The sequence below is a fragment of the Manis pentadactyla genome, chromosome 1 (assembly GCF_030020395.1).
Source record: "Manis pentadactyla isolate mManPen7 chromosome 1, mManPen7.hap1, whole genome shotgun sequence".
Classification (NCBI taxonomy): domain Eukaryota; kingdom Metazoa; phylum Chordata; class Mammalia; order Pholidota; family Manidae; genus Manis; species Manis pentadactyla.
In genome coordinates, this window is record NC_080019.1 from 137,065,277 (window position 1) to 137,077,648 (window position 12,372).

The window sequence follows — 12,372 nt, forward strand, 5'->3', positions numbered from 1 at the left end:
AGTATAGCACTGAGAAGACAAGTAGTGATTCTATAACATCTTACGTTGCTGTTGGGCAGTGACTGCAATGGGGTGTGGGGGGAACTTGATAATATGGGTGAACATAGTAACTACAATGTTGCTCATGTGAAACCTTCATAAGATTGTATATCAATGATATACTAATTAAAAAAGAAAGAGAGAGGGAGGGAGAGGGAAGGAGGGAAGGAGGGAAAGAGAGAGGGAGGGAAGGAAGGAAGTAAAGAAATTATCAAACTGTTAAAAAAAAGCAACAGATTATTTTATGTGTTCAGCTATATACTTTCAAGAAATAAAACAGCTGGGACATCTGTTGAATTCTTCAAGGATGTCTTGCTTTTAGAGAATAAGTGTTTTGGTTTTAGTTTAGTTCCAGGGAAGAGGTCCCTGTTTGACAAGATAGCCCATTCTACTCTTAGGAAGTCCTGATGGCTAAGTTTTACTTTCTCATATTGAGTTGAACTTTTTTTCCCTGTAGGTTATCAATATACTCTATAGTTTTCTTAGTGTTGAAAATAAAATGATTTATTGACAATTATATAAAATTAAAAAAAGAAATAACTGTCAAAAAACTAATGAAGAGATACCCTTAAAGAGCAAAGAAACACGTAAAATAAGGCAATTTCAGACAACCATCAAAGAAAGCCCAAATTAGTGTAACTATTTGGAGGCAATTTGACAATATTGTCAATATTTGAAATATACAAAATATTTTGACTTGGCAATTCTATTTTGCCATGTTTGTATGAGTTTTCAATACTACATGTACAACAATGTTCATTTGAGAAATGACTCAAATATCCATCAACAAGAGTAATAATGAATTAATAATAGGTAACAATTCTTCAGTGTTCTTTATGTGACAGACACTGTCCAAAGAGCTCTACATGATTATTTCAATAAATTCACAAGGTAACTTATCATTTAATGAAAAAAATTAGCCCTATTAATTTAGGTAAATTGCCTAAGGTCACATTTACTAAGTGAGAAAGCTAAGATTTAAACCTAGGCATCTGACCCTAAAGCCCCTGCAGGTTAACAGCTAGCTTGGGAGACAGCGTCCTAACCTAAACAGTAAGTTACAGGTATGTTGAAATATTAATCCCATTAGCCTTTATGGTGACTAGAAGTTCCTAGGTCCACAACAGGTGTACATATATTATCATTTCCTATGTTTGTGGGATGCCCTGTTCTAAGAGAATGTTCAAATAAATTCTGGTAAGCTTGGAAATAAATTGCAGCTGTGAAAAATAATAAGAAAAATCTACAAATCTTGACATGAATAATCACCCACCATATTACATGGATAAAGAATTATAGAAAAAGAATACAGTAGAAAAAAGTACAATTCTATTTTTAATTTAAATTATAAATGCATGGACAAATATTGAATGTCAATTTTTCTATGTGGCAGGATATACAAAAAATAATCAATAGCAGCTAACTGTGGAGTGAGAAGTGAAAGGTGAAAGAAAAATGTTTACATTCTATGTTTTGGTATATGTATATTTTATTAAACATTATTGGCTCTAAGAAGCCCTCTAGATACTACTGCCTTTGTTTTCCTGTATGTTCTCCTTCCATGTCAAATTGCTTCTTTACCATGATGATAATTCCAACTAGTGTTTGCATACCATGAAAAAATAAGCTTCATTAAGGCAGGAACTCAGTCCATCATTTCCCCACTACATCTATTGGATATAGGACAGGGTCCCGATAGAAGCAGGTAATAAATAACTCTTGAATATGCACATCAATGATAGAAAGCAAAAAATGGAATAATTATATGATAGAACACCATAAGGAGAAAGAAAAAACAATAACTATATCCAATAACATGGATAAGGTGCCAAACACACTCTTCAGTAAATGTAGCCAGACAAAAAAGACCTGTGCTAAAAGATTCCAAGTATATAAAGTTCAACAAAAAACTTATGTATGTTTTAAGAAGCTCAGAAAATGTCTACTTTTGGGTAGGGAGAAAGTGTAGTGGCAGAAAGGAGAAAGAGTTGCTTCTGGAGTACTGTAATGTTCTACTTATTGGTCTAATTGGTAGTTACATAGATATGCTCATTCTGTGATAATTCACCAAGCTAAATATCCATGAACTGTGTACCTTTCAACACATTTTATAATAAATATACTTTTAATCCTTTAAATAAACAAAGGTAATAAGTATTTCAAAAGTAAAATAAGTGATAAATTTATGTCAACTGGGAATAACTGCTATGAAGCAAAGAAATAACTAGTAAGAAAAAAGTCTTAATATAGAAGTGTTACTACTTCATTAAAATCCTGCAGATGCTTTAATAGGTATAGATAAAAAACACAAAAAAGAAATTGTATTTTAATGTAAATGAAAAAAGTTTCTACCTCTATATATACACATATAAGCAACTGGTATTTCTGAGAATATTTATTCCTTTTTTTTTCCTTCTGCTTTTACTTTTTGCTCATAATTGCAGCCCTGTACTACCTTTCTCTGGATTTCATTTATACATGACAAAAACTTAACTCTTTAAGCCACTACTACTTGGGAATTTTCTTTTAACAGTGGAAAGTAATCCTAACAGATACATCAATTTGGAAAAAGGACTTAGGTTACTCTCTTTCCTCATTTATTTTCCCAGGTCTGCCTGCCTATTAATTTTCATATTGTATGCTTATAGGGGCAGACTCCCATGTTGGGTGAGGGGGATCTATGGTTGAAATAACTGTGCCTGACTAGGTTGCTAACTCTTCCTAATCAAAAGGTTAAATCTTAGCAAGTCCACCCACTCAGATATGTTTCATTCTCCAACTTATCTTACGAGTAACAAAGCTAACAGTTTTAGTACATGACATGTATGGAAAATTGAAGCTAACATGACAAACATATATGACATATAAAAATATACACACACACACACACACACACATATATATATATTCATCCCATTTCCTTCAATTAATAAACTAAGCATTAAAAATAACAAAAATTTTAAAATATACTGTATCTAATTTAGGGAAAATAGGAAGACAGACACATCCATCATATGTTAGATACTGCGCTATGTACCTATTTTATGAATTAATATTGAATGTTGATAATGATTAGAATAAACTGCCAGGAAAACACAGAACATTTAAACAAGCCAATCACTACAGAAGGAACCAAACAACTGTCAAAAAATCTAAAACCCAAAAAGAGGCTAAAATTCATGTGGTTTTACAAGTCCCAATTTGATAATTTCTGTGTAAACTACCTAGAATATAAGGAAAACAGGAAAGTGCTCAAGTTTACTTTCTAGACCTAACGTAAGTATAAACCAAACTTGATAAAAGCACAAAAAAGAATGTAAATTATTTTATTAACACATAATGCAAAACACTCAAATGCTACTGAATGAATGTAAACAGTGTATTTGAATTTATAAAATAAAATTTGCTAAGAAAGGTGTTTTAAGAAAATATTTCAGAACATTAATAACACCTTGAGTTGAATAAGAGTTTTCTATAGCAATGAAACTACAGAATCCAAACAGAAGGAGAAATAATTGAAAACAGCATTTTTGGAGCTTCTTTATGAAAAGATGCCTTAACTAATTCAAATAGAAATGACAGACTAGGAAAAATATAGGACATATGTCTATAAAAAAGGGTAATATTTAATAATTGAGAGTACACCTATACCATGGAATATTAAAAGTAGGTAGTAGAGAGGCAAGAGGATTAAAGATGGCAGCATGAAAGGTGAGACAGAGAACTCCTCCCAAAACCACATATAATACAAAAATTATACAACTAATCCTAAAACAGCAACAGAAAAGAAGGTCGTGCCAGACGTACACCTGGAGAAAAGAACAGACTTCACAAAACCGGGTGATGCACCAAAGCCTTGATCCAGTGGGACCCAAGCCCTTCCACAACCCCAGGTTACCAGCAGGAGGAAGAGAAATGGAGCAGGGAGCGGGTGGAAGCCTAAAACTGCTGAACTCCCAGTACTGGAGATCTGCTATGGGAGCATGAAATCTACATAGCATGGTGCTCTGGAGATTAGTGGGTTTGAGAGCTAAGACAGGTGGAATACTTGGAGAGACTGAGATTTCAGCCATTTGTGGAAAACAGGGATCTACATCCAGCTGTTCTGGGACAAAGAAAGGTGGGCAGTCTGGGAGACTTCCTAACAGCGAGAGGGTTGCTAGAGAGGCAAGGATTGCACAGAATTTGTTGCTCAGGAGAAAAAACAGGTGGACAAAATTGTCTGGGCATACTCTGCCCAGCAGGTTGGGAACTTTCAGGAGCTTCATATGCTCCATCCCCCTGGTGGGCTACTCAGTTCCGAGGTCCATCACGGTGATATGCAGCCTGCTGTGCCTTCCTCCTGGCCTGCTGCCACCAGGTTCCAAACTGGCATTCCTTGCCCTGGTGTCAGGCCAGCCAGAGGCGGGCCCTGCCTATGGAAGCTACAAACGCAAAGCACAGAGGCTACACCTGTGTGCTCATCCCACTGGTTCTGACAGTGGAGAGAAGCACATCAGCCGGGAAGCAGGAAACAGCTCTTTCCTCTGCCCAAGTACCAGAGATGCTCCCCTGCAATCTCCGACATCACTCAAGAGGCTGAGCAGCTCCAGACAGTAGAGCTTCTGGGCACTAGAGGGCACCACATACAAATACGAAACATCAAAGGAACCTGGTTCAAACCAAAATCCCACAAACACCAGAAAAAAGACAAAGTGAAATTGAACTCAACAATCTTCCTAAAAGAGAGTTAAAAATAAAAATTATAAACATGCTCATAAAGGTACATTCAACAACTCAGGGATGAATTTAGGACAGAGATTCAATCATTGAATAATTCCATATCTGAAATGAAACATACAATGGAGGGCCTTAAAAGCAGATTAGATGTAGTAGAAGAGAAGACAAATGGGATAGAAATTAGAGAAGAAGAATACAAAAGAGCAGAGGCACAGAAACAAAAAAGGATTTCTAAGAATTAAAGAATATTGAGAAAACTGTGTGACCAATCCAAATGGAATGATATCCACATTATAGGGGTACCAGATGAAGAAGAAGAGAGAAAAAGGACTACAAAGTGTCTGTGAGGAGGTAATTGCTGAAAATGTCCCCAATCTGGGGAAGGAGATAGTCTCTCAGGCCATGGACATGCACAGATCTCCCGACACAAGGGAACGAAGGAAGACAACACCAAGTCATATAATAATTAAAATGGCAAAGATCGAGGATAAGGACAGACTTTTAAAAGCAACTGGGGAGAGAAAAAAGATCACATACAAAGGAAAAACCATCAGGCTATCAACAGACTTCTCACCAGAAATCTTACAGGCCAGAAGGGAGTGGCATGATATATTTAATGCAATGAAACAGAAGGAACTCAAACCAAAAATACTCCACCAGAAAGATTATCATTAAAATTTGAAGGCGGAATTAAACAATTTTCAGATAAGCAAAAGCTGAGAGAATTTACCTCCCACAAACCACCTCTACAGTGTATTTTGGAGGGACTGCTATAGATGGAAGTGTTCCTAAAGCTAAATACCTGTCATCAGGGGAAATAAAACTACAGTAAAGAAAGTAGAACAATTAATTACTAAGCAAATGCAAAATCATATTAACTATCCACAAAGTCAGTGAAGGGACAGACAGAGAAGTACAGAATATGATACCTAATATATACAGAATGGAGGAGGAAGACAATGGAGAAAAGAAAAGAACATTTACGTTGTGTTTGTAATAGCATACTAAGTGAATTATATTAGACTGTTACTGTTATATATAGTAAGGGAATTACCCTTTGGTAACCACGAATCTAAAGCCTGTAATGGCAATAAGTACATACCTATTGATAATCACCCTAAATATAATCAAAAGACATAGAGTCACTAAATGAATGAAAAAACAAGACCCATCTATATGCTGCCTAAAAGAGACTCACTTCAAACCCAATGACATACACAGAGTGAAAGTAAAGGGATGAGAAAGATACTTCATGTAACTAATAGGGAGAAAAAATCAGCAGTTGTAGTACTTGTATTAGAAGAAATAGACTTCAAAATAGAGAAAGTCACAAGAGACAAAGAGGGACATTATATAAAGGTAAAGGGGTCAGTCCAATAGTAGGATATAACCATTACAAATATCTATGCACCCAACACAGGAGCACTACATATGTGAAACAAATACTAACAGAATTGAAGAGGGAAATAGAATGCAATGCATTCATTTTAGGAAACTTCAAGACTCCACTCACTCCAAAGGACAGATCAACTGGACAGAAAATAAGTAAGGCGACAGAGGCACTGAACAACACATGAGAACAGATAGACTTAACAGACATCTACAGAAGACTCCACGCAAAAGGAGCAAGATACCCATTCTTCTCAAGTGTACATGAAACATTTTCGAGAACAGACCCCATACTAGGCCACAAAAAGAGCCTCAATAAATTCAAAAAGATTGAACTTGTACCAACCAGCTTCTAGGCCACAAAGGTATGAAACTAAAAATAAATTATGCAAAGAAAACAAAAAATCTCACAAACACACAGAGGCTTAAGAACATGTTCCTAAATAACCAATGGATTAATGACCAGATAAAAAGAAATCAACCAATATATGGAGGCAAATGGCAACAATAATTCAACAATGCAAAATCTGTGGGTGCAGCAAAGGCCATGCTAAGAGGGAAGTATACTGCAATACAGGCATATCTCAGGAAAGAACAATCCCATATGAACAGTCTAAACTCACAATTAATGAAACTAGAAAAAGAAGAACAAATAAGGATCAAAGTCAGTAGAAGGAGGGACATAATAAAGATTACGGCATAAATAAATAAAATCGAGAAGATAAAACAATAGAATCAATGAAAGCAGGAGCTGGTTCTTCAAGAAAATAAGCAAAATAGATAAACCCCTAGCCAGACTTATGAAGAAAAAAAGAGTCGACACACATAAACAGAATCAGAAATGAGAAATGAAAAATCACTACACACACCACAGAAATACAAAGAATTATGAGAGAATACTATGAAAAATTATATGCTAACAAATTGCATGACCTAGAAGAAATGGATAACTTTCTAGAAAAATACAACCTTCCAGGGCTCACAGAGGAAAAAACAGAAAATGTGAATAGACCAATCATCAGCAAACGAAATTGAACTGGTAATCAAAAAACTACCTAAGAACAAAACCTGTGAACCAGATGGTTTCAATGCTGAATTTTATCAAACATTTAGTGAAGACTTTTAACGTCTATCCTCCTTAAAGTTTTCCAAAAAGTAGAAGAGAATGGAATACTTCCAAACTTATTCTATGAAGACAGCATCACTCTAATACCAAAGCCAGGCAAAGACACCACCAAAAGAAAATTACAGACCAATATACCTGATGACTGTAGATGCAAAAATACTCAATAAAATATTAGCAAAATTCAAAATGCATTAAAAAAAATCATCCATTTTGATCAAGTAGGTTTATTCCAGGGATGCAAGGATGGTAAAACATTCCAAAATCCATCAACATCATCCCCTATATCAATAAAAAGGACAAAAATCACATGATCATCTCCATAGATGCTGAAAAAGCATTTGATAAAATTCAACACCCATTCATGATAAAAACTCTCAACAAAATGTGTATAGAGGACAAGTACCTCAACATAGTAAATGCCATATATGAAAAACCCACAGCCAACATCATACTTAACAGTGAAAAACTGAAAGCTTTTCCTTTAAGATCGGGAACAAGACAAGGATGCCCACTCTCCCCCCTTTTATTCAACATAGTACTAGAGGTCCTAGCCACGGCAATCAGACAACAGAAAGAAATAAAAGGCATCCATTGGTAAGGGAGAAGTTAAACTGTCACTCTTTGCAGTTAATGTGATATTGTACATAAAAAACCCTAAAGTATCCACTCCAAAACTACTGGAACTAATATTTGAATTCAGCAAAGTTGCAGGATACAAAATTAATACACAGAAATCTGTTGCTTTCCTATACACTAACAATGAACTGGCAGAAAGAGAAATCAGGAAAACAATTTCATTCACAACTACATCAAAAATAAAATACCCAGGAATAAACCTAACCAAGGAAGTGAAAGACCTATACCCTGAAAACTACAAGACACTCTTGAGAGAAATTAAAGAAGATACCAATAAATGGAAACACATCCGTGCTCATGGATAGCAATAATTAATATTGTCAAAATGGAGCTCTTGCCTAAAGCAATCTACAGATTCAATGTAATCTCTATCAAAATACAAACAGCATTCATTCATCAACAAACTAAAGAAAATTGTCCTAAAATTCATATGGAACCACAAAAGACCCCGAATAGCCAAAGCAATTCTGAGAAGGAAGAATAAAGCTGTGGTGATTATGCTCCCCAACTTCAAGCTCTACTACAAAGCCACAGTAATCAAGACAATTTGGTAGTGGCTCAAGAACAGACCTATAGACTAGAACTAATATCTGAATTAGATATAAACCCAACCATATATCGTCAATTAATATATGATAAAGAGCCATGGATATACAATGGGGACATGACAGCCTCTTCAACAACTGGCGTTGGCAAAACTGGACAGCTACATGCAAGAGAATGAAACTGGATTACTGTCTAAAGCAATATACAAAAGTAAACACAAAATGGATCAAAGACCTGAATGTAAGTCATGAAACCATAAAACTCTTAGAAGAAAACATAGGCAAAAATCTCTTGAATATAAACATGAACAACTTTTTCCTGACCACATCTCTTCAGGCAAGGGAAACAAAAGCAAAAATGAACACATGGGACTACATCAAGCTAAAATGCTTTTGTGTAGCAATGGACCCCATCAACAGAACAAAAAGGCATCCTACAGTATGGGAGAATGTATTTGTAAATGACATATATGACAAGGGGTTAACATCCAAAATATATAGAGAACTCACACGCTTCAACACTCAAGAGGCTAATAACCCTATAAAAAAAATGGGCACAGGATATGAGCCAACACTTCTCCAAACAAGAAATTCAGATGGCCAACAGGCACATGAAAAGATGCTCCACATCTGGGAAATTCAAATTAAAACCAGAATGAGATATCACCTCACACCGGTTAGGATGGCCAACATCAAAAAGACTAGGAACAAATGCTGGCAAGGATGTGAAGAAAGGGGAACCCTCCTACACTGCTGGAGGGAATGTAAGCTTGTTCAACTATTGTGGAAAGCAATATGGAGGTTCCTCAAAAAACCAAACATCGAAATACCATTTGACCCTGGAATTCCACTCCTAGCAATTTACTCAAAGAAAACAACCTCTCAGGTTCAAAAAGATGTATGTACCTCTATGTTTATTCCAGCACTATTTACAATAACCAAGATATGGAAGCAACCCAAGTGCCCATCAATAGATGAATAGATAAAAAAGAGGTGGTACATATACACAATGGTATACTACTCAGCCATAAGAAAGAAACAAATCCTACCATTTGCAACAACATGGAGCTAGAGGGTATTATGCTCAATGAAGTCAGTCAGGCAAAGACAAATACCAAATGATTTCCCTCATTTGTGGAGTATAACAATGAAGCAAAACTGAAGGAACAAAATAGCAGCAGACTCAGTGTCTCCAAGAAGGGACTAGTGGTTACCAAAGGTGAGGGATGGGGGAGGGATGGAGAGAGGGATTGTGGGGTATCATGATTAGTGTACATGGTGTTTGTGGGGTCAAGGGGAAGACAGTGTAGCACAGAGAAGACAAGTAAAGACTCTGTGGCATCTTACTCCACTGATGGACAGTGACTGCAATGCAGTATGGGGAGGGACTCGATAATAAGGATAAATGTAACTACATTGTTTTTCTTGTGAAACCTTCGTAAGAGTATACAGTAATGATACATTAACAAAAAAAAAATACTTACCAAAAAAAAGTAGGTAATGGAGATAATGTGGGAGATACATTATCATAACTTCAAGAATGCCCAGAAATATATTTCTGAGTCATGTAAGTTACAAAATAATCTGAATAGTAAAACTTTAAAAATGAAAAAAAGAATGTCTATATGTACGTTTTTGTATAAAGAAAAGGAAAACACCAGAAAGGATATACAAGTGTTAAAAGAGTGATTACAACAGGACAGTGACAGAGATTGTCATTATTAGACACCTCTATATTAGTGAATGATTGTACTTTGTATATATTACTTTTGTTATCTAAATGACAAATTTTCTAAAATTGTATTACCAGCTACAGTTTTCCTAATGCTAATCATTTACCTATACCAAAAAACACATTAGCAACTAATAATGTTTACATAATATTACATAATATATCCTCAATTAACAGATGGAGGAAAATATACAGAGATATGTATCTTACACATGCATGCAGATTTTACACATACATGCATGTAGATGGAGGGATGGGAACTGTATGTAGTGTGTATATGTAGGGCAGGAGAAGAAGGAGGGCTCGTTGTTCACATCCCATAGCAGGGAATTTCATAGGAAACATGTAAAATAAGAATCACATAAATGCAAGCAGTCTGCTTAAAGGTATGGAATTAACTGAAAAAAGATTAAATAATTGGAAACTGTAACAATGTCAGGGGAAGGTGGGCTGTTTTGTGTAGTATGTATAATTAGTTGGCTCTTTAAAATATATGCAGGTAATATTTAATGAAAGTGAGATTTCCAATTCAACATAAAAATATCCAATTTGACAAAAAAAATCATAATGGCACTGTAAACAATAGCAACTTTTTGACAAGAAATAGATGAAAACTTTAGAAGATATCTATTCAGTGCTTTTTAAAAAAAGAAAATGTAGACAACCTGGGAATAAGGTGAATTTTTAGACATAAAAGTTGTTTTGTTTATGAGTAGTTTTCAACCTCTCTTATGGGACCTTAAATAGGGTGATCAACTCTTCCTCGGACCAGTTTCCTGGAATGTCCACACTTCAGTTCTTAAAGTCCTGTATCCTAGGAAATCCCTCAGTCCCAGGCATGCAGGATGGTTGGTCACTCTAATCCTAACAAGTTCAAAGTTATTTCTTGATACAAAGTTACCATGTACCATATACCGAAAGAAATATTGAAAATAACAGCTTTTTGAAGATCAAGTTGGATGGTGGCAGAATATAGACAATTAAGGGGAAATAGATTTGTAATGTCAAGAAATTACAATGCAGGTTATTGTGTTGAATTATACCTCATAAAGCTGTTATGAAAAGAGAGGAGGAGTGAAAAACACTCCAAGATTTTTGGTTAATCTAAATGAAACATGCATAGTGTTTTCATCTTTCAAATATGTAAAAAAATCAAGTATTATTGCAATCAAAACATTGTAAGGATCTGTTACCACAGACACAGAGAAAAAAGACTTGGTCATGGAATAATGCATCAGCTTGATGGTCTCATATGTCTTGAAATGACTAGGATATCAAAAATTAATTATGGGGAAAACTGAAGTAAATAAGAAATATAGTAAGATAATAAATGAAAAAATCATTTTAGAAACAACCAAATGAAGAAAACAATTTAGTATCAAATGATAATGAAATTTTCTAAAAATGTAATATTGACTAATAATATAATCAAAGAAGAGAAAATACACTAGAAGCAGTAGCTCAGTTCCTACTTTTGCTCATCAATACACTTTATTCCCTTCATAAAAACACAATTCAACTTCCAGCTAACAAATCAAAAGTGCACTATTAGAGTAAATCAGATTAAATGCTTTTTGTTGAATTAGCTCGATTAAAATAAAATTGGTCTTAGACCCATGTGTCAAATAAATCACCAGAACATCAGGTGGACATTGGTAAGCTTGGAAAAGAGAAATTTTACAGGAAACTAAATTTAATTCAAGAAAATAAAACTTTTAATTAAAAATGCAACGCAATGAAATGAGAATGTTCATTGTACCTTAAAGAACCCTGCTTCAGGGCCACACCTGTCATACACATTCCTGGATTTACCTATCGCCATGATAATACCTTGCATGTTCGGTGTCATCATCATCTGCCACAAGGGATTTAAATAAGAGTTTTTGAATAGTAAACATAAAAAAAAAATAATTTTAAACAAAACAATTTATTTACATGCAAGTTAAAAGTCCTGTGTTTTTCAATATTTATACTTTGGACATTGCATTTTTTATAGCCAATGTGATCCAGTATGCATGTATCTTTCAAAATTATCCATACAGGACCACAACTAGCTAATACGGTGCCTTTGTGCAAATTGCAAAAAGGCATCCTCTCTGACATGAAGAATGGTAAAAAGGCACCCCCTTCTTGACAAATAGAAAAACGTGCTGTTTTCCTGAGAGAACTATTTGGAAAAAACAACA

General features: G+C 34.9%; 1 protein-coding gene across 10 annotated transcripts in view; it reads right to left on the reverse strand.

The window, feature by feature from the left end:
• Positions 1-12,372, reverse strand: part of USP25 (ubiquitin specific peptidase 25) — a 152,960-nt gene that overhangs the window by 19,989 nt on the left and 120,599 nt on the right. For 8 of the 10 annotated variants that reach the window (XM_036881441.2, XM_036881438.2, XM_036881440.2 and 5 more), the window contains one exon: positions 11,946-12,041. The exons of the other annotated variants lie outside the window; for them this stretch is intronic. In XM_036881441.2, coding sequence (XP_036737336.2) covers positions 11,946-12,041 — 96 coding nt within the window. The remainder of the gene's footprint in view (positions 1-11,945; positions 12,042-12,372) is intronic. 10 annotated transcript variants of the gene reach the window in all.